We start from the raw sequence: 23,415 nt of genomic DNA, 5'->3' as shown, positions 1-23,415 counted from the left end.
AACTCTGCATACTCTGACCCAGAAATGCCACTGCTAGGCCTCTAACCCAAAGAAATCTGGGAAACAAAGAAATTACCTATACATACAAAAATACTTATAGCAGTTCTTAGTAACTCTTACAGCTGAACTAGAAATTGAGTGGGTGCCAATCAACTGGGTAAGTATTGAACAAGTTATAGTATATGAATGTGATGGTATACCATTGAAGGGGACTATTTCAAGGAAACCTGGGAAAACTTGTATGAACGATGTAGAATGAAGGGAGCAGAACAATTTATTGTTGTTATTGTGGTTGTTTGGTTGTTTCAGTTGTGTCTGACCCTCCATGACACCATTTGGGGTTTTCTTGGCAAAGATACTAGAGTGGTTTACCATTTTCTTCTCCAGCTCATTTTACAGATGAGGAACTGTGGCACACAGAGTTAACTGGCTTGCCCAGGATCACACAGCTAGTCTGAGGCTGGATTTGAACTCAGGAAGATGAGTCTTCCTGACTTTAGCCTCCCTCCCCACTCTATCCACTTTGCCACCTAGCTGCCCTAGAACAATTTATACAGTAATAAAATTATTTTAAAGGCAAATAACTTTGAAAGATTTAGGATCTCTTAACATGGCAGTGACCCATCAGATTTCAGAGGACTCATACTGAAATAGCCTTACTCACTTCCCGACAGAGAGGTGATAGACTTAGAGTGCAGATTGAGACATAATTTTTTGGACACAGTCAAGTCAGGAATTTTTTTTTTTAATACATATATACGTGTGTGTGTGTGTGTGTGTGTGTGTGTAAACAGGATTTTTTCCTTTCTTTCTCAATGTTGGGACAAGGTATAGTGGGATAGAAAGAGGGTAGGTTTTTGTTGATTAAGAAATAAACTTTAATTTTAAATTGTTTTAAAAAACTAAAATACTAGCTTTCAGAAAGAAACCTCAAACCAACCAGGAATGAACCTTAAAGTCATTAGAGTTCAAACTGTACTCAGTGTAAAAGTCCCTAGTGGTTTTAATTGACCAGCTTTTCAAAACTTTCTGGCACTATGACCACATGACTAAAACTAGGCACACAGTTGAACCCAGAATGATTCTGTGCCTCTTCTCATATTAAATTTAATATAGTTACTTTTCTACCACAGATTGGATTTATTATACAAAAACAAGGCTAAGCAAGTAGTTCATGCCCAGAGGTTGACCACCCAGAGACGATGAATTCTTTGGCCATGGAAACCTACGAAACAAATTTTAGAAATGCAAAATGGCCTTTACTTCTGTCACCCCCTTCCAACTTCTGCATCAATGATAGCAGAATAGTAAAATCACAGCAGGGAATTCAAGGCATTGCAGATCATGCAATCATAGGTTTAGAGGAATCTTAGAAGCCACCGAGGCACATAGTGAAATCACCCCCAGAATTATACAGTAAGTGTCTGGGGTGAGATTGGAACCCAAGTTTTCCTAAGTCCAAGTACAGTGATCTACCTACTATACCATACAGAGTTTTAAGATCATCTATAAACATGAATTGTTGGTATGAGGGATAGACAGTAACAGCAATGAGGCCACCAGTGTCCCTGGATCGAAGAGTACATGGGGGTAAAGGGTAAGAAGATTGAGAAGCCAGGAGGTGGGTAGGTTACAAAGATCTTTAAAAGCCAAACAGAAGATTTTTATCAGGACGGGTAGGTGGCTCAGCTGATAGAGCATCAGCACCGGAGTCAGGAGGACCTGAGTTCAAATTCAGCCTCAGGTACTTGACACTAGCTGTGTGACCCTGGGCAATTCACTTAACCCAGATCTCCTCCCCAAAAATAAATAAATAAAAGGATTGTATCTTTGATCCTGGAGACAATAGGGAGTCACTGGAGTTTATTGAGTAAGGGGATGATTTCCAGGGGTGGGGAACCTTCAGGGGGCTGGAAGCCACATGTGGCCTTCTAGGCCCTTGGGTGTGGCCTTTTGACTGAGTCCAAGTTTTACAGAACAAATCCTTTCATTGAGGGGATTTGTTCTGTGAAGTTTGGATTCAGTCAAAGGGCCGAACTTGATGACCTAGAGGGTCACATGTGGCCTGGAGGCCCAAGGTTCCCCACCCCTGACATACCAATGCTCTAAGAAGATTAATTTGACAACTGAGTGGGCTTACTTTCATGCTGAAAACCACTGGAGGAAATAATATCAACAAACTGATTGAATCCATTACAAATTCACATAATCTAAACTCAACTGGGCTCTTACAGCTGCATGATAACCCTTAATTCTTCCCTGATTGGCTCTCTATCACACTTAGCACAGCAGTTGTTTCAAACTTTATTTTCTCTCTTCAAGCATCTAAGTTATGCCATCACCTTTCCTCTACTCCTTCACTGAGAAAATCAAGGTCATTTATTATAAATTATTCCTCCATATTGACCACCTCGTAATCTTTCTACATCATCCTCTATCTCTCCTTCTTTCCTCCAGTCTCTGAAAAGGAAGAAAAAATTCTTCTAGCTCAGTCCAAGTTCTCCAACTATTTCCCTCCTCTCCCAAATGCTTGTTTCTTCATTTCCTCTCTCATTTTCAATCTCTTTTGTTATCTACTGGCTTCTCCCCACTACTTAGAAACAGACCAGGTCTCCCTCATTGCTAAATAGCCTTCCTTTGACTCTGACATCCCCTCGGGGTATATTTCTATATCTCTTTTCCCTTTCACAGACAAACTCAGAGAAAAAGTCATCTCTGGTCATAATCTCCTTTTCCTTTCCTCCCACTTATTTCTCACCCCCTTGTAATCAGGCTTCTGACTGCGACATTTTACTGAAAATCATCTCTCAATGCTTATAGATGTTTTATTGTCTTTTGCAGATGTTGCTTTTTTTTTTTTAAACAAATTGAAGGTTTGTGGCAACCCAGTATAAGTAAGTCATTGGTGACATTTTTCCAACAGCACGTGCTCACATTGTATCCCTGCATCACGTTTTGGTAATTCTCCCAACGTTTCAAACTTTTTCATTATTTATTATGTCTACTACGGAGAACTGTGATCAGAGTCTTCGATGTTACTATTTTAAATGTTTTGGGGCACCACAAACCATAAGACCATGAACTTAACTGATAAACGTTGTCTGTTCTGACTGCTCCATCAGCTCATCGTTTCCCATTCTTCCTCAGGCTTCCCTATGACACAACATTATTGAAAATTATTACATTAACTTAGCTGATAAATTAGCAGCAGGGTTTGAGAGGATTGACTCCAATTTTATTTGGAAGTTCTATGGCCGGTAAAATGCTATCAAAAGAGAAATCTTTTGTCGAAGGAAGAGTCAATCAATCGATATGGCAAACTTCATTGTTGTCTTATTTTAAGAAATTGCTACAGTCACCCCAACCTTCAGCAATCACTACCCTGCTCGGTCAGCAGCCATCAATGAGGCAAGGCCCCCCTCCCCAGCAAAAAAGTTACGATTTGCTGGAGGCTCAGATGATGATTAGCATTTTTTCATGATAAAGTATTTTTAATTAAGGTATTTACATTGGATTTTTAGACATAATACTATCATACACTTAGTAGATTACAGTTTGGTATAAACATAACTTTCATATATACTGGAAAACCAAAAAATTTGTGACTTGCTTTATTGTGATATTTGCTTAATTGTGAATGTCTAGAACCGAACCTTCAATATCTTTGAGATATGCATGTATTTAGGTGGCCCAGTGGATAGAGTGCCAGGCCTGGAGTCAGGATGACTCATCTTCTTGAGGTCAAATCTGACCTCAGACACTTACTAGTTGTGTGACCCTTAGCCAGTCACTTAACCCTATTTACTTCAGTTCCTCATCAGTAAAATGAGCTGGAGAAGGAAATAGCAAACCACTCCAGTATCTTTCCCTAGAAAACCCCAAATGGGGTTATGAAAAGTCAGACACGACTGAAAAATGACTAAACAACATGCCTGTACTTTCCTCATCCTTTGGTTTCTGTGACAGTGCCTTCTCTTGACTCTTCCTCCTACCTATCTGATCTCTCCTTGGTTCCCTTTGCGGGATAATCATCCATACTTTGGCCCCTAAGCATAGGCATCCCCAAAGGCAATATCCTAGGCTATCTTTACCTCTTTTCCTATACTCATCCCTTGGTGATTAAATCTACTTCCATGGTTTATCATCTCTATTCAGACAACTTAGATATGATATCTACTCTGATGTCCATCCATATATCTAGCCTAAATCTTTCCCCTAAACCGCAGTCATCCTTGACTGTATCCTCTCCTTTATTTCCCCACAGCAATCCATCACTTAGGCCCAGCAATTCCACCTTCACAACATCTCTCCCATTCTCCCTTTACTTCACTCACGCAACTACCACACTAATTCTTCCCCCCATTAAGTCTTATATTCACCACTGTAATAGAATACTAAATGGTCTCTATTCCTATAGTACCAAACCTCCTTAATACATCTTCAGTATAGCTCCTAATAACCTTCCTGAGGCACAGTTCTATCCAACCGTATTATTTCCCTACTCAAAAATCTTACTTCAAGGATAAAATAGAAATTGCTTAGCCTGCTATTTAAAATCCTTTTCGATAGGTCTCCAAATTACCCTTCCAAACTTCTTTCATATTACTCCCCTTCACTCCAGGCAAATCAGATGACTAAGTGTTCTCCAAACTAAACATTCCAACTCTGGCCTCCAAGCCTCCTTCCTCATTTCCACTTGTCAAAATATTTATCTTCCTTCAAAGGCCAGCTCGGGTGCCCCTCTGTTTTTGTGTCTCCTTGCCTGATACCCATAGCTGATAGTGCTATCTTTCAGGATGTATCAACCTACATTTGAATCACTTGGGGTACAGTGGCCTAAAAGTCTTAGTATAATTTTAAGCTTTAATAACGTAAAAAGATCTAAAGTTTTAATAGCTTAAAACTACATTAAGACTTTTGGGATGCCCAGGATGTTAAATGGAGCAATGAACTTGGTCAGTAGGTCAGTCAATAATAATTAGGTGCCCACTATGTGCCAGGTACTGTGTTAAGCATTAGAGCCTGATGTTAAAAGACCCTGGTTTAGGTCATTTTTTTTTAAAAGGAGCTTAGATTTGGAGCTGGAAGGGATCTTACAGGTCATCTAGTTCAGTGGTGTCAAACTTATACAGAAATGATCTTTTCATGGCAAATTGACTTAGAAAACCACGGTAAGCATCTTGAAACTATATTTTAATCCTATCCAGGCTACACTTATCCCGTCCACTGAGTTTGACATCTCTGGTGTAGTCCAACCCTCTCATTTTGTAGATAAGTAAATTAAGGCTCAGAGAGAGATTAAGTGACTTTCTCAGGGTAACTGGAAAGTCATCGACAGAGCCAAAATTCAAACGAGTTTGACTCTAGCTAGAGCCGGCACTCCTTTCACTGGACTATGCTGTCTCTGACTTATAGATGATGTGACTAAGGGCAATTCAACACAATTCTAAGATCTCAGAGCTGGATGAGACCTCAGGGAGTATCTGGTCCACTCTGTACCTGATAGGAATCTCCTCTCCAACATTCCCAACAAGTGATCTTCAGTCTTTTCTTGAAGGTGTCTAGTGAGGGAGAACCCGCTACTTCCCCAAGCAGCTCATTCTGCTTTGGGATAGTTTTGGTTGTTAAGATGGTTTCCATAAATCTAAATTTGCCCCTGTACAACTTCTCATAGCAATAGTTGGAGCAGAAGATAAAAAATAATCATCAACTGTGTAGGGAGCAAACCAAAACCTCACCTCTTACTAGTACTGTTATGTGGACTGTGCAGATCTGGAGAGAAAGGGTCAACTTTTTAGTGATCCTGAGCATTTTCCCCTTGTTAGGGACCTCTACCTCAAGGTAGTACTATAAATCTGGAAGACTGTATAGGTTTCTGGGGGGGGATCAGGCTCATTTGAGGGGGTAGGTGGCTTAACTCTCTGACAACCTTAAGTTGCTTGAGCTTTGAGTCAGGTGTGGCAGAGTGGATTGAGCTCAACCTGGGAGACTGTACAAGTCCCTGGGAGATGTGGAGACCCATCAGAATGGGACAGGCTTGGGCAGGAGTCCCTTTGAGTATTCTATCAGATAAAATAAAGTCTGTCTTATATTTAATATCTTGTTAGCCTGTGTGCTTGCATGGGAACTGAAGGCATTTTTCTTTTCTGGTGGAGACTTAGATACTAGTTAACTTCTATGGTGGAAATTTTAAACCTTGTAGAGACACAAGTCAAAGGGCAGGATGAGAAAGTAACCCCCAAGATTGAATTTAGTTTTGGTTAACCCAGAACTGAGGTTCTGGGTTACTGGTCTATAGCTTAATGCCTTATCCAAACATCAGCTATGAACATCATTATTATCATTGTTATAAAACTTGCCCAGACTCAGTTGACTTTCTGTTTCGGATTTCTTCCTCATCTTACTCTGTATCCTTCACACTCTGGATTAGAGTGTGATCACACACTTCTTTAGCCTGGTGTGGTAAAAAGACACATGAATCAGTCAGAAGATCTGAATTCCTGTCTCACTCTTTCCACTGACTTGCTCTGTGGCCTTGGGCAAGCTACTTAACATCTCTGTGGGCCTCCACTATATGACCTATTTCCAGAGTCTAAAGCATCAATGGACTTCTCCACTTACACCAACCCTTGCTTTCTTCACCTTGTCCCCAACACACACTTAACTTGCCAGAGAGAAGGAAATGAGGGGAGGCACCTTGGCACAGGGGAAAGACCAGGGGCTCTGAAGTCAGAGGGCAGTGGAGTGGGTGGACCTGGGTTCAAATCCTACTTCTGGGGCCCCTAAGTCACATATCCCTGCACCTCTAGGCCTCAGTTTCCTCATCTGTAAAATGAAGGTGGGCTGGACTAAGGTGCCTCTGAGATCTGTTGCAGCCCAGACCCATGTTCCTCAGGTAAGGGAAGAGGGCAGGGTTGGAGATGGAGCCAGGGCCTGTGGACACAGACACACACAAACACACACACACAGAAACAGACACACACAGACACAGACAGACACACACAGACACACACAGACAGACACACGCTGACACAGACACACAGACACACAGACACACTGACACAGACACACAGACACACACACAGACACACACAGACACAAACATTTGCAGACACACGCTGACACACAGACACACTGACACAGACACACAGACACAGACACAGAGACACACACACACAGACACAGACACACAGACACACTTACAGACACACAGACACAAAGACACACACACACACAGAAACAGTCACACACGGACATAGACACACACACAGACACACACACACACACAGACAGACACACAGACACAAACACATGCAGACACACGCTGACACACAGACACACAGACACGCAGACAGACAGACAGACAGACAGACAGACACACACACACACACACACACACACACACACACACACACACACACACACACACACACACACCCTCCCCCATCAGCTCCCAAGGCTTTCCCCTCTTGGCTCTGGACCGAGCACCACTCGGGTCGAGTGGGGGCTGGGGCGCATACGCGCCTCTCCGTCTCCGCCCCCTCCCGTCCCCGCCCTCTTCCTCCTCCTCCAGCCCCGCCCCTTCCCTCGGGCTCGCGCATCCTGGTCCAGCTGGGCGCGGGCGCGGGCTCGTCTGGGTCGCGGCGGCCGGAGCTGCTCCTGCCCCTGCTCCTGCTCCCGGTCCACCCGCCTCTCGGAGCCATGGCGGAGCCGGGCTCGGTGCCGCCCCACCTGTTGCTGCCCCCGGGGCTGCTGGAGCTGTGCGTGCTGCTGGGAGCCCCCCGGGAGAGCCTCCGCGATGTGGAGCAGGTGAGCGGGGACCGACGCGGGGATGAAATGGAGTGGGGGCCCCCAGTGCAGCCCGTCCCTTCTCTGACCCACACCTCGACCCATTTTGCCGACAGGGAGACTGAGGCCCCGAGAGGCACTCTCTGGGAATGTCCGGAGCGGTTGCAATAAGGGACTGTCCCAAGGTCACACAGCGAGTGAGAGTAGAAAACTCACTTCTCTTAACTCCCTGTCTCGGACTTTCGGTAACACTTTGTTTCTCGACACTCGTTTTCCTTGTTGTTTGTTATCAAAGTTAACCTTGTAACAGCAGCTGCAACCTTTTCCTGATGCTCTTCTTTTCCACCGACCTCCCTGCTACTGGGATACTCATCTTCTCCCACCCCATCCCCCAAGCTCCCCTGGTGCCTTCCCTCCCTCTTCTTCCTTCCTTGTCCAAGGAGTTGTTTATTTTTGCATTGTATAAGCCACACTGGGGACACACTGATCTCGAACCCAGACAGGATGTCTTAGACCAGATCATCTCCAAGGTGATCTCAGCTCTGACTGTCACCGTCTATTTGTTAGGCCTTGGACATCGTAGGGATGCGCCCTGACTTGGTGGGTTTGTTCGCGGTGGATGGTTCTGTAAGAGAGCCCCATTTTTTCTGCCTGGTGAAATTCTGTAAGACCCCCCTCTTCCCTGAAGCTTTCCGCCCTCATCTAGCCAGAAATGATCTTTGCCACTTCTGAGTCTCCTTAAAATGACATTCTTTCCACCTTGACCTATAGTCCCAATAAAAATCCCTTTGGATTTGGAGAGCCTTTAAGATTGACTTTTCTTTGCAGTGCTTAAAAGTTCTGGTTTTTAATGGGTTTTTGTTTTGTGTTTGTACTGATTTCATTAGGGTAGGAGAGCTTAGGGTGTGGAACTTCCTTTGGCACAAACACCTTTGCAACTATTTTTTTTTTAAATTTGATTTTGTGTCTGAGAGGTGCCTGGTGCATGAAGAGGATTGATAACTTGTCATACTTCCTATAGGTGTGACAGGCCTTCCTGATCAAGAGACCTTCGCTGTATACAATATGTCATGCTGCCTCTAAAAAAAAAAGCAACATTTACATAATAGATATGTATTGAATTTGAACCCCATCTTGGGTCTTTTCCTCATGACCATCCTCAGAGGTATTCACTCCATGGACTACAAACCTACCTTAGTAATTGCACCCCTAGGTCAGGTTGTCTCTTAGCCTCTGCCAGCTGGAGAGTTATGGAACAAGAAAGGACCATCGAGGATAGAGTGTGCAAACCACATGGTTTTTAGTGGAGGTAGGAAACACGTAAGGAGCATGTGAATGATAGAGGGGGTGGGAAAGAGGTGAGAGTTGCTTTTCAGATCAAAGTTAATTCTGAGGTTGCTGTAGTATGAGAAAGTCAAGAATAGGGACAAGTAGCCCTGTGCCCACTAAACAGTTTCCTCATCTGTCAGATGACTGGGTTGGACTTGGGGGATTAGCTTTCCAGACTTTACATTCTGGGGCTCCATTCCCCACTATAGTTAGAGATATGAGTAAAATGGAAAGGACCTTAGAATGGGAGCCTGGAGACCTGGCCCTGGAACTAGGTGCTTGTGTAACCTTGATAAGACACTTGACCGCTGAGGCCTTGGGCTTCCTTGTCTGCAAAATGAGGTTATTGGAGGAGATAATCATGAAAGTCCCTCCCAGCCCTAACTTTCTGGGATTCTATGAGCAAATGATCATGTCCCCTAGTTCTCTTCTTCAGTCTTCTCCATGGACAGCCCCTCATAGTGACAGTTGGAGTCACTTGCACGGTTTTACCAATGTGATTCCTCAACTGCAGCAATGATGCCTGTAATGTAACATTACCTGGAAGGCAGGGGAGGGCACTGAGAGGCAGGAAGCTGTGGATTCAAGTCTCAACTTTGGCCTATGCTGGTTGTGTGACTCAGAGCAGATCACTTAACCCCTCAATATCCCTGAGTCAGCTCTCCAAGTTACAAAGAAGGTGTCATTTGCATTGGGGAAGAGGAAGCTTCTCATTGGGAGGTTCCTACACTGTTGAAATCACTGGTCTAACTCACATCCCTCTCCTACCCCTACCACCAGGATAGCAATTACTTGTATTTGGTCCTGCTACTTCCTAAATTCATTTGCATCTTTTTTTCCTGTAAATATTCCTGTGAGATCTATTATTCTTTATTGCTTTGTATTGAGGTCACGTAGTAGAGAGAGAATAAGTCTTAGATTTAAGAATCCCTGGGTTCACATCCTACCTCACACACTTCCTAGTGTGTCATACTTCTTTTGAGCCTCAAATTACTCATCTGCAAAATAGGCATAATAATAATTCCTATAGTCACTTATAAGGCTATTGTGAAGATTACCCAGATAACTTTGTAAAGCACTTTACGAACTTCAAAGCGCTATCAAAAAATTCATTGTTATCATTATTATTATCTTATTTATGTGCATCTGTCATCACACCCCAAACGAATTGTAAGTTCATTTAAGTCAGATTGAATACCTGTAGTCTTTTTGTACTGGTAGCACAGTGCAACATCTTGTTTAAATATTCAGTTAATTTTTGTTGTTAATCCATCCAACTCTTCATGACCCCATTTGGGGTTTTCTTGGCAAAGAAACTGGAGTGATTTGTCATTTCCTTCTCCAGATCATTTTACATATGAGGAAACTAAGGCAAACAGGGCTAAGTGACTTGTCGAGGGTCACACAGTATCTGAGGCTGTATTTGAACTGAGGTTCTCCTGACTCCAGGGCCAGCACTCTATCCACAGAGGCACTATATAAATGTTATTTATTATTATTATTATTTAGAATAGTGTAAATTCACATACATGCAGCTGCTTTAGGGGGTTCATTGTTCTCACTGATAGGAGCCTAACTATACCCTGTTGGACTTTGGGCAAATCACTCACATCTCAAAATTGCTTAATGCTCAGAGATTATCATCTGTGAGGAATTCCTATTCCAGCAAATATCAATCAATATATTGTCCCGTAGTTAATTACTTTTGTTGTTGTTCCTCCTTCCATTCTTGAAGAGAACCAATGACGTCACATGGGCGATGTCTTGACTTGAGAGTGAATTGGATTTAAGTCATCAGCCTCACTCTCTCCTCCAGAGTCATTAAAGTGGCAAGACAGAAATGAAGAGGACTGGCAATGGCCCTGCATGCAGTGGGTGACCTTGGCCTTTCTCAGTGAAGGTCTTTCCCAAGTCTCAGTTTGTCTGAGAGTTACTTTTGTAGAGTCAGGTCTAAGATCCAGGACGTCCGGTGCTTTGGGGACTAAAGTAAGCTGGTTTTCTCACTTGTGATGGCAATCCCCTTTTCTCTGATTCTACCTCACCTCATTACTGCCAAGGGAATGTCTGTCACTATCTTTGTGGAAGCTATAGAGGTTCAGATATGTCCATTCTGCTGTGGATTTCTCTAATTCCATGCTGCCTTCCTTTCCTACCCTTTCTCTGTTAATTCTTAAGAGTTCTTAATAATTCAGATTTCTAGTTGAACTTCTCCATTATTCTGTTCTTGCTGGTATTAGACACAAAGCTGGGTATATTGTAATTTTTCCTTAGTGGGTGAGTGGTGTGGGAATAGTAGCAATATTTTTGATGTATTAGTTAGGTTCAATATTGACTCTGCCACTGAATCTTTATGCTTGTCATTTAATTTATGGTTTAATTTAATCATCTGTAAATTATTCTAATTTTTAAAGGGGGCTGTCAATTGAAAATGGAGGCTATAGTCAGTCAATAAGCATTTATTAAACGCCTTCTATGTGCCAGGCACTGTGCTAAGCACTGGAGATACAAAGAAAGGCAAAAGACAGTCCCTGCTCCCAAAATGCTCATGGTCTAATGGTTATAGGGAAATAACATCCATTTTGGGGGGGCATTTTACAACTAGGAAGCATAGTGGATAGAGTCATAGAAGATAAGAAGATAAAAGTTCAAATCTAGCCTCAGACACTTACTAACAGTGTGACCCTGTTCAAAGCAGACCTCTTTCTGCCTCAGTTTCCTCAACTGTAAAATGGGATAATTATATTACCTACCTCTCAGGGTTGTCATGAGGATGAAATGTGAAAATGCCTATAAGGTACTTAGCACATAGTAGGTGCTTAATAAAAGCTTATTCCTTCTTTCCCAATTTTCTTCCCATAAACCTATTGAAGTGAGTAGGGCAAATATTATTATCTCTGTTTTATGGATGAAGACCACTGAAATCACAGTGCTTATACAAATCAGGGCTGGGGTTCCAACTCAGAACTCTGACTCCAAGTACAGCACAGTTTGCATCTTACTACATTGCGTTTCTAATAGAAATTAATGAATTTGAAATGAGTCATTTCATCTTAATGTCTCAGTTTATTATTTCTAATTGTATCTTGGTGAAAAAAGCTGTCTTCTATTAAGAAACTATCTCTGTTTCTTTTGTTTTTCCCAGAATAGAAATACATCCCTTGCCCTTCTCCTCCCCCCCCCCAGCTTTGTGCTGTCTCACTTCCTCAAACATGCCAAAATGGCATCTTTCCCATGTCTTTGTATTTTGAAATAGGAAATGACATGCTTTCAATTACTGTACTTCTTACTAGATCTAAAGTATTTTGCTTTTTGGATGGTTGTAGCCTGTCCACTTAGTTGTGTTGGATTGGGACATCATTCCCAGAGAGTAGGATGAATCCATTTGAAATGTCTATAAGTGGTGCATGACAAATTGAAGCCGACTGTGGAGCCCTTCTCATTTGATGGAAAGGGCTGCCAGCATAAGTAGAAAAGCCCCTTTTATTCTTTTTTTCTACATCGTTAAGAGGGGCAGAAGTAGCCAAGTAGTAGGAGAAAGGGCAGTGGATGGGCAACCGCTGGCTTTTAAAGCCGCCATAAATGCCATTGTTCATGAAACGTTTTATTTGGTTTTGTTTTTATAACACAATTAATCAGGGTGGCTAAATCATTTCCATTTGTTTTGGTGGCTTTGTCATAATTCTCCACAACATTGTGGGCAAGTCTTCCAACCTTATGTCAGTGTAGAGCTGAAGTCCACAAGACTGTGAAATAACTTATCAATTCTGGTACACCCTTTCTATGTTATTTTAGGTATGACTATTTAGAGGTAGGTAGGTGGCTAAGTGAATAGAGCACTGGGGCTTATTCAACTCCAGTCTTAGACACTTACTAGCTATGTGACCCTAGGCAAGTCATTTAACTTTTATGTGCCTCTGTTTCCACATTTGTAAAATGGGCATGATAATAATAATAGCAGCTACCTCACAGGTAAGGATCAGATGAGATAATTTTGTAAAGCATGTTGTAAACCTTTAGAGAGCTATACAAATACTAGCTATTTTTTTGTTTTATAATTATTATTATAGAGGTTTTTCATATATATGTGCGTATGTGTTTATACACATACATATGTTTATTTAGTATGTAGATGGCACAGTGGATAGAGTGCCAGGCATGGGGTCAGGAAGACCTGAGTTCAAATGTGGCCTCAGACACTTGACACTTATTAGCTGTGTTATTCTGGGCAAGTCACTTTACCTCATTGCCTCGAAAGAAAAAAAAACAACCCCAAAACAAATATGTTCTTAGACACTTTTTAACTGTGTGACCTTAGGCAAGTCCCTTAACCCTGTTTGCCTCCATTTCCTCATCAGTAAAATGAGTTGGAAAAGGAAATGGCAAACCACTCAAGTATCTTGGCCAAGAAAACCCCAAATGAAATCACAATGAGTCAGGCACAACTGAAATGACTGAATAACGAAAAATATAAGGTCACATGACTAATGGATAGTGGAGGTACGACAACAATTCAGGATTTTAAACACTAGGTTCAGTGCCTTTTTTTTTTTTTAATCCCATAAAGGGGTAAAGAATGTCTCATGAAGTCATGATTTCTGGGTTAACAAGGACTAGGATGCATTATGGATGCAAATCCACAACCCTTACTTGAAAAATAACTTGAGGCATGTTGTTGTTGTTATTCAGTTGTGTCTGACTCATTGTGACCCCATTTGGGATTGTCTTGGCAAAGATACTGGAATGGTTTACCATTTCCTCCATCCACTCATTTTATAGATGAGAAAACTGAGGCAAACAAGGTTAAGTGACTTGCCTAGGGTCACACAGCTAGAAAGTGTCAAAGGACTTATTTGTTTTGGGTTTTTTTTTTCTTGCGAGGCAATGAGGTGAAGTGACTTGCCCAGAATAAACACAGCTAGTAAGTGTCAAGTGTCTGAGGCCACATTTGAACTCAGGTCTTCCTGAATCCAGGGCAGGTGTTCTATCCACTGCGCCATCTAGCTAGTAAATGTCTAAGGTCAGATTTGAACTCAGTAAGACAAGTCTTCCAGATTCCAGGCTCTACACCCTATCCACTGCGTCACCTCGTTGCCCTGCAACTTGAGGCATATAGTTCACTTAATGAATGCTCATTTATTAAGTAATTGAATATGTCTGTTTGTTCAGTAGTCTCATTATTACACACAAAGGTAACACATTATTACCTTCTGAAGTAGAGACAAATTAGAACTCTTTTTGCTTTCTAGGGTAATTCTCATTTCTTTCTAAATCCATTAGTGCAGGAGGTCTTAACCTTAACCCTTTGGCAGTCTGGTAAAACCTGTGGACCTCTTTTCAGAATAATTTGTTATTATGTAAAATAAAATACATAGGACTACAAAGGAAAACAATTATATTTAAATAAACAGTCCAATTAGCATTGAGAATCAGCTAGTAAAAAGATTGGCCAGTTAAGACCAAGTAGCATAAATTTGTGATGTACCTAGTCAGCAGGGTTGAGTGGCTTTCTCTAGCACCTTCAGAAGCATTTGAGTATGAGCAGAGAAGATGGGTAGTTGGGGTAACTTGGAGTTGGGGATTTAGCAAGGCCTGAGGGGTGATAGGACGAGGGGAGAAGAGAATCAGGGCTGGGGGAGAGTGTCAAGATTGGGAAGGGGAAGGGAGGAAGGTGAATCCAGAACAAGGATGATAAACTGGGAGAATACTGAGCAGTGGAGGGATTGGAGGTTGCAGTGAGGATGAAGAATACTTATGACCCTGGGAAAGTTACTTAACCCTGTTTGCCTCAGTTTCCTCATCTGTAAAATGAGCTGGAGAAGGAAATGGTAAACCATTTCAGTGTCTTTGCCAAGAAAATTTTGTGGGGTCGCAAAGAGTTGGACATGATTGAAAAAATGACTAAGTAACAAGAACAATAACAACCTATTAGAATGTGAGCTTCCTGAGAGAATTAGGATTGAGACATAGAGAGTGCTAGAAGGGTAGGCTATGTCCAGAGAAATTTCAAAGTTATTGATCAAGAAAGTGGAGCGTTTGCTTGTGATGATGAGTTCTGGGGTATAGTGTCCAGGTCAATAGTGCTGTTTTACTCCCTCCTGGTTAAACTGCATCTAGAGTACTGTGCTAACTTCTAAGAACCTCACTTTAGGGGGTGGATATTGACAAACTGGAATATTTAAGGGAGAACAGAATAGTAGGAAACTGTCATATACAGAGTTTTTGAGGGGATTAGAGAGCCTAATGTTTCAGAAAAATCAGACTACCATTACCACCTTGTCAACCGTCTCCCCTCAGACCCTGGAGAGAGCCTAGGATCCTGAACCCGAGCCTTGGGAATAGCAATGCTTCCAGATCAGTGTCCTCAGCCATCAAACTGGAAAACAACCAGAGGTGGTGCCAGCAGCCTGGCAAAATTCTTGCCACCAAAGTTCTTGGTGCTATCATAAGGTTCTCCATAAGAAACTGATATCATGTTGTCATTGGAAATGTCATTAAAGAAAAATCATGACCATCTGTTTTGCTGCTGTACCCTAAGGACCATGAGACTTTTCCACATGACTTACAGCTGAATCCTTCCATATTTGATCTCTCCCCTATTACAATGTGGGGGAAGCTAGAGGGTGCTGTGGGTAAAGCACCTGGCCTGTAGTCGGGAAGACTTGAGTGAAAAATCTGGCCTCAGATACTTACTAGCTGTATGACACTGGGCAAGTCAGTTCACCCTGTTTGCCTCAGTTTCCTCATCTGCAAAATGACCTAGAGTAGGAAATGGCAAACCACTGCAGTATCTTTGCCAAGAAAACCCCAAATGGGGTCACAAAGAATTGGACATGACTGAAAAATTACTGAACAACAACAATAACAACAACAGCCTATTAGAATGTGAGCTCCTTGAGAGCAGGAACAATCTCTTACTTTGCTATTTGTACCCCTATTGGTTGGCACTGTGTTTTGTATAAAGTAAGTATTTTATAAATGCTTTGTTCATCACTTAGCCTGGTGAAGGGAAAACTTGGGCTCAAGGTGGCTCTCTTTCATTTGCCAACTCTTTTGGAAGAGGGATTAACTTTGTTCTTCTTGGCTCCAGAGGAGAGGACTAGGAGTAATAATGGCTGACATTTATATAGTGCTTTATGGTTTGCAAAGTGTTTTTCATATATTCTCATTTGTTCCTCACAACCCCCCTTGATAGATGCTGTTATTATCACCCTTTTACAGATGAGGAGACTGAGGCTGAGAAAAGTTTAAAAAATTGCTTGGGGTCACTCAGTAGGTTTCTGAGGCAGGATTTAAATTCAGTTCTTCCCGAGTCTAAGTCTAGCATTCTATCCACCATGCAACCTTGCTGCCTGGTATGATAATGTCATCTGTGTGACGTGATAGCACACGTATAAACTATATCAAACTGCCCACCATTTTCAGAAGAGGGGAGAGGAGGGAAGGAATGAAGGAGGGAGAAAGATTTGGAACGCAAAATCTTATAAAAATGAATGCTAAAAATTTTCTAGACATGTAACCGAGGAAAAAAATACAATAATAAAAAAAAGAAATGTAATTTGTGTCCTCAATAGTAGAAATTCCAAAGCCCCAGCCTTCTGAATAGATGAGATGGAATTCTTAGTGTTGAGTTCGTGGTGAATTCTGGGACCCAACCTTGTGGATAAATTCATGAGAATTTCCTAGGCAGAGTCAATTCCTGGAGAATTAAGGCACACAGCTTTCTGAAAGGAAAAGGGGAAGTTCTGGGCAGCACTAGCCTTTTGGGGAGAAGATAACTGTATACATGACCCTGAAAGTGGAAGAACAGCAAGGGACTGAGCCACGATGCAAGGGAACAAAACACCAATACTTTTTTTTGTTTTTGTTCAATCATTCAATTGTGCTCGACTCTTTGTGACCCCCATATCTTGCTAGGCCATTTGTCCTCCACTATCTCCCAGTGTCTGTCCAAGCTCATGTTTCTTGCTTCCATGATACTGTCTATCCATCTTCTCCTTTGCCATCCCTTTCTCCTTTTGCCTTCAATCTTCCCCAACATTAGGGGCTTTTCTATTGAGTCCTGTCTTCTCATTATGTGGCCTGAGTATTTAAGCTACAGCTTCAGTGTTTGACTTCCTGATGAATAGTCTGAATTAATTTCTTTAAGTATTGACTGATTTGATCTCCTTGTTGTCCAAGGGACCCTCAAGAGTCTTCTCTAGCACCGTGATTTGAAAGCATCAATTCTGTGGTGTTGAGTTTTTCTTGTAGTCCAATTCTCACAGTCATGCATTATTATTGGAAAAACCTTAGCTTTGACTATATGGACATTTGTAGGAAAGGTGATATCTCTGCTTTTTAGTATGCTGTCCAGATTTACCATAGCTTTCCTTCAAGGGCACAAGCATCTTTTAATCAAATGGCTGTAGTCACCATCTACAGTGATCTTTGAACTCAAGAATATAAAATCTGACACTGCTTCCATTTTTTCTCCCTCTGTTTGCCAGACAATGATGGGACCAGTTGCCATCATCTTGGTTTTTTTTTTAATGTTGAACTTTAGGCCAGCTTTTACATTCTCCTCTTTCGCCCTCATTGAGTCTTCTTAATTCTTCATTTTCTGCCATCAGAATGGCATCATCTGCATATCTGTGATTGTTGAAATTTCTCCCAGCAACCTGAATTCTGACTTTTGATTTGTCCAGCCTGTCATTTTGTGTGATGTATTCTGCATGTAAGTTAAATAAATAAGGTGACAATATGCAGCCTTGTGGAACTCCTTTTCCAATCTTAAAACATGTTCCATGTTATTCCATGTTTGGTTCAAATTGTTGCTTCTTGACCTGCATGCCTGTATATCTTCAGGAGATAAGTAAGATCATCTGGTACTCCCATCTCTTTGAGGATTTACCACATTTTGTTGTGATCTGCACAGTCAAAGGCTTTAGTGTAGGCTTTTAATGAAGCAATTTTTTTTGCAACTCCCTTGCTTTCTCCGTAATCCATCGAATGTTGGCAATTTGGTCCCTAGTTCCTTTGCCTCTTCGAAAACCAGCCTACTCTTCAGTAATTCTTGATTCACATATTGCTAAAGCCTAGCTGCAGAATCTTAAGTATAACCTTGCTGGTGTATGAAATAAGCTCATTTGTTATGTCGTTTGAACATTCCTTGGCATTGTCCTTTAGGATTGAGACATAAACTGATCTTTCCCAACCCAGTAGCCACTGTTGAATTTCCCAAATTTGTTGGCAGATTGAGTGCATCATCTTAACAGCATCATCTTTTAGGATTTTAAATAGCTTGGCTGGAATTCCATCACCATTGTTAGCAGTGCTTCCTAAGGCCCTCTTGATTTCATGCGTTAGGATGTCTGACTCAAGATCAGTAACCATGTGGTTGTCAGTGACGTTAAGATCTTTCTTGTATAGTTCTTCTGTATATTCTTGCCACTTCTTAATCTCTTCAGCTTCTTTTAAGTCTCATCTTTTATCATGCCCATTTTTCCCTGAAATGTTCCCTTGATATCTCTAATTTTCTTAAAGAGAGCTCTTGTCTTTCCCATTTTACTGTTTTCTTTTATTTCTTTGCATTGCTCATTTGAGAAAACCTAGTTATCTCTGGAATTCTGCATTCGGTTGGGTATCTCTTTCCCTTTCACTTTCCTTCTTTCCTCAGCTATTTGGAAAGCCTCACCAGACAACCATTTTGCTTTCTTGTTCTTCTTTTTCTTTGGAATGTTTTTTGCTGCTGCCCCCTATACAATATTGCAAATCTCTGTCCCTAGTTCTTCAGGCACTCTATCTACCAGATCTAATTCCTTAAATCTACTTATCACCTCCACTTCATATTTATAATAGATATTATTTAGGTCATACCTATATGGTCTAATGATTTCCCCTACTTTCTTCAATTTAAATATGAATTTTGCAGCAAGAAGCTCATGATCTGACCCACAATCAACTCCAAATCTTTTTTTAACTGACTATATTGAGCTTTTCCACCTTTGGCTGCAAAGTATATAATCAATATGATTTTGATATTGATCATCTGGTGATATCCATGTGTAGAGTCACCTTTTGGGCTGTTGAAAAAGAATGTTTACTATAACTAGCCAGTTATTTTGACAAAACCATTAGTCTCCGCCCTGCTTCCTTCAAGGCCAAACTTGCCTGTTATTCCAATTATCTTTTGATTTTCTACTTTAGTATTCCAGTTTCCTATGATGAATGTGACATATTTTTTTGGTGTTATTTCTAGAATATGTTGTAGGTCTTCATACAGCTGTTGGCCTATTCAGCATCACTGGTTTGAGTGTAGACTTGTATTATTGTGATGTGGAACAATTTGAACAAGTATCGTTCTGCAATTTTTGAGATTATACACCAGTGTTGCTTTTCTCATTCTTTTATTGACTATGAGGGCAATTTCTTCTAAGGGATTTTTGCCCACAGTAGTATATGTAGTATCACCTGAATTAAATTTACCTAGTCCTGTCCATTCATGTTCACTGACACCCAAGATGTCAATGTTTCCTGTTGACCACATCCAGCTTACCTTGGTTTATAGATCTTATAGATCAAGTTCCTATGCAATATTGATCTTTATAGCATTGGTCTTTCCTTTCATCACCAGACACAGCTGCAGATGAGCTTCTTTTTGGCTTTGGCTGAGACACTTCATTAGTACTGGAGCTACATGTATTTGTCCTCTGCTCTTCCCCAGTAGTATGCTGAGGAGCTCATCTTTCGATATCTTTTCTTTTATCATTTTAATATTGTCCGTGGGGTTTTCTTGGCAAAGTTACTGGAATGGTTTGCCGTGTCCTTCTCTAGTGGATCACCTTTCGTCAGAATCCTCCACTATGACCTGTCCATTTTGGGTAATCCTGCGTGACATAGCTCATAGTTTCATTGAATTACTCAAGCCCCTCCACCACAACAAGACAGTGCTACGGGAGGAGACCAGTACTTTATCCTACACTATTACTGTGAATTATTGAGACAGTATAGTGGTGATAGGAAGAAGGTTCTCTCTGTAACAACCCATCTACCCAATTTTAATTTCCAGGGGAGTCCTAGGCTTTGGTAGCACCATAACACTAGAGGCCTGTATGGATTCCTAGGGTGACAAAGGACCTCACTGGAATGACATTAGATTGTAAGCTCCTTGAGGGCAGGGACTATCTTTTGCTTCTTTTGTATTCCCAGCGCTTAGCACAGTACCTGGTGCATAGTAGGTATTTCATAAATGTTTGTTGATTTATTGATACCAGGAGGATGCGTTTTTGGCAACCCTGAAGTCATTTCCTTCATAAAGAGAATCTAAATCACAAGGTAATACTGAGTGTGAAGAACTATAGAGATCCCTAGGGGGAAATTGGGACTCACTGGAGAAGTAGGAGAATTGGATTGATGATTTGTTGGCTCTTGTGAGACTTTTAAATATTACCTACATTTTCTGTGAGGTGATGTAAAAGCTATCCTGTGCCTGATATGCATCGTTACTTTGAATGTTTGTGTGGAAGTTAGAGACTTTTACCCACATCTCTGGAGACCTGTCTTCAACAGCTCTATTCAATGTATACACTGAAATTTCACAGAGGAAACTGTAGGTGGGGACAAAGAAAACTAAAGAGAGAAAATTTTGAAGGGGAGGTGAGTACCTCCAAGACTGAACCTTGTCTTTATAAATCCAGAGCTTGAAGCACTGGCCATGAGTCACACAAGAAAGAAATTAGAGCTATTCAACAGTGGAAGAGGCTGCCTTTTAAAGGACTGAGCTTCCTGATGCTGGAGGTATTTAATCAGAGATGAATAACTATATTAGAGATTCTGACCTCTTATTTCCCGCTAAACAACTAATGTTGTTGTCAGTCTTCCAATCATATGTGCTTGAAACATGGCAACCTTGACTTTTTCAACTACTTGTACTCCCTGACATGGTGAAATGTCAAGTCTTACCTTCTAAATCTTTGCAGTATCTTTCTTATAATTCTTTTTCCTTCAGTTCCCATTTTTACCTCCCTAGTCCAAGCCCACATCACCTCTTTTCTGGATAATTTCATTAGCTCAGTAGGTCTCCTTACCTCTCTAATCCATTTTACACATTGTTGCCATACTTGACAAAGCCCCTTATGCTATCCTTAGGGTCAAATGGTGCGGTTAGGTGGGTTCAGAACTGGTTGAATGACTTACCCTAAAGAGTAATTAATATCAGTGTCAACTTGGAGAAAGATCTTCAGTGGAATGTCCCAGGGCTGTCCTTGGCCATGGGCTGTTCCATTTTTTATCAGTGACTTGGATGAAGACAAAGATGGCACACTTATCAAAGTCAGCTACACATACACAAGATAGGGAAGCATGGTTAGACAAGGGTTGGTGGATTATGACTCAGTGTGAGTGAACAGTGCTTACTATATGGCCCTAATTTGAGGATGGCCTGCAGTAAGAGAGGAAAGTTTTCATATTATTTATTATAATATAATATAATAATATTACTCATAATATAATAATATTTTTCATATTATTTAGTCATGTGAAAGAAAACAGAAGATTAAAAAAATGAAAAATTGTATGCTTTGATCTACATTCAGACTCCATTTGTTCTTTCTCTGGAGGTGGCTAGCATTTTTCATCATGAGTCCTTTGGAATTGTCTTGGATCATTGTTTTGCTGAGACGAGCTAAGTCATTGACAGTTGGTCATCATACAATATTGCTATTACTGTGTACAATATTCTTTTGGTTTTGCTTACTTCAGTTTGCATCAATTCATGTAAGTCTTTCCAGGTCTTTCTGAAAGCAAGAGGAGAGATCGTCTTATGGAAGAAATATTTGATTTGCTGTGCTTGACACCAGTAAGAAGAACTAGGAACAATGGGTAGAAGTTACAGAAGAGCAGATTTAAGCTTGATTTACAGAAAAGCTTCCCAATAATTGGGATCATAGGATCAGAAAATTCAAGTTGGAAGAGACTTCTTCATTTTCTAGATGAAGAAATAGAGACAGGAAATTAGGTGACTTGCCTAAGGTCACATAGGTAGTAAATAACGGAGCCAAAATTTGAACTTAGATCCCAAGACTTCAGCTTGATCTTTCTTTCCTTGCTAGAGCTATCCAACAGTGAATAGATTTTAAAGCAAATGCTGAATGACCAACCAACCCACTGTTGTGGTTGTTTTAGAGGGGTTTTTTTTTTCATGTATAGGTTGGACTTGCTGGCTTACAAGGTTCCTTCCAACTCTCAAATTATGATTCTATTAATCTTTAATTCTACAAATAAATTCAATGCATATTTATAGAGTTCTTACAGTGTGCAAAGTATTTCTTAATACGGAGAGCTGATCTTGTCACTTTGCTGCTCAAAAGTTCTTAACAGTTTCCATTTATGTTTTACAATTTATGGCTTTATATAATTTATATATAATTTATGTTTACATGTTTGTAAACCTTATAATTTACAAATTATATTCCTCCATGAATTAGATAATGCAAATGTTATGCTTAAACAGTGTTTTTGATTTTGTATTTGATTTTGATTTTTGGTTGTAATTGGTTTTGTTGGTGTGGTAGTCTTTACTAGGCAAATTATAACCTCTTTATGACTTAAGGGAATAACCTCTAAGAGTTGCTTCTGTTGAAGAATTCATTACTTTGAAGCCAGCCAGGTGGCAATCCTTTCTGAATCTGGGCTGATCCTTGGAGCACAGATGTATGTCACTTAATCTGGACTTGAAATCTTTCGGATGTGATAGGAACTGCTAGAATTCATGTTTTGCCGGCATAGTCTTTGAGGACTTGGGGCCCACACCCTACCATCATAAGGCGCTGACGTTGTAGTGTCTTCCCACTACCTATGAGGAAACCGAGGCAGAGAAAGATGTAGTGTTTTTGTCCAAGGTCACGTAATAAGTAGCAGGAAGCAGGTTTGAACTGATGTCTATTTATTTTTCTGACTTCATACTGCTTCCTACGATCTGAATTCCTTAGGTTGGCTTAGATCTTAAGTGAATGTATGTGGAGTCAGGGTTGGGGCAGGGAAGAATAGGGATGGAACCTGTGATTTCATTGATTTTGAGAATTATGGGGGTGGAACTAACTCTATCAATGCAAGTCCACACTTTTTCTGCAACCTACATTCTTAGAGAGCCATGTGGTTATCTAACTTTTTTGTCTTAGGACTCCTTTATACTTTTAAAAATTATCGAGGATCCTCCGATACTCATAAAAATTATTGAGGACTCCAAAGACCTTTTGTTCATATGAAGTATATCCAGGAGTATGCTGGTAACTGTATAATCACTGGCTTTCTGTGGGGGAA

General features: G+C 40.9%; 1 protein-coding gene across 2 annotated transcripts in view; it reads left to right on the top strand.

Annotated features, from left to right (window-relative positions):
* The first annotated feature begins 7,701 nt into the window (after nt 1-7,701).
* The window catches only part of DENND3 (DENN domain containing 3), a 113,723-nt gene continuing 98,009 nt past the window's right edge, over nt 7,702-23,415 (top strand). For both annotated transcript variants that reach the window (XM_027844952.1, XM_027844942.1), the window contains exon 1: nt 7,702-7,809. In XM_027844952.1, the coding sequence (XP_027700753.1) occupies nt 7,702-7,809 (108 nt within the window). The remainder of the gene's footprint in view (nt 7,810-23,415) is intronic.

Source organism: Vombatus ursinus, unplaced genomic scaffold, assembly GCF_900497805.2.
Source record: "Vombatus ursinus unplaced genomic scaffold, bare-nosed wombat genome assembly UNPS02005236.1, whole genome shotgun sequence".
Taxonomy (NCBI): domain Eukaryota; kingdom Metazoa; phylum Chordata; class Mammalia; order Diprotodontia; family Vombatidae; genus Vombatus; species Vombatus ursinus.
The sequence above is the reverse complement of the archived record's forward strand: the minus strand, read 5'-3'. Positions and strand labels throughout refer to the sequence as shown.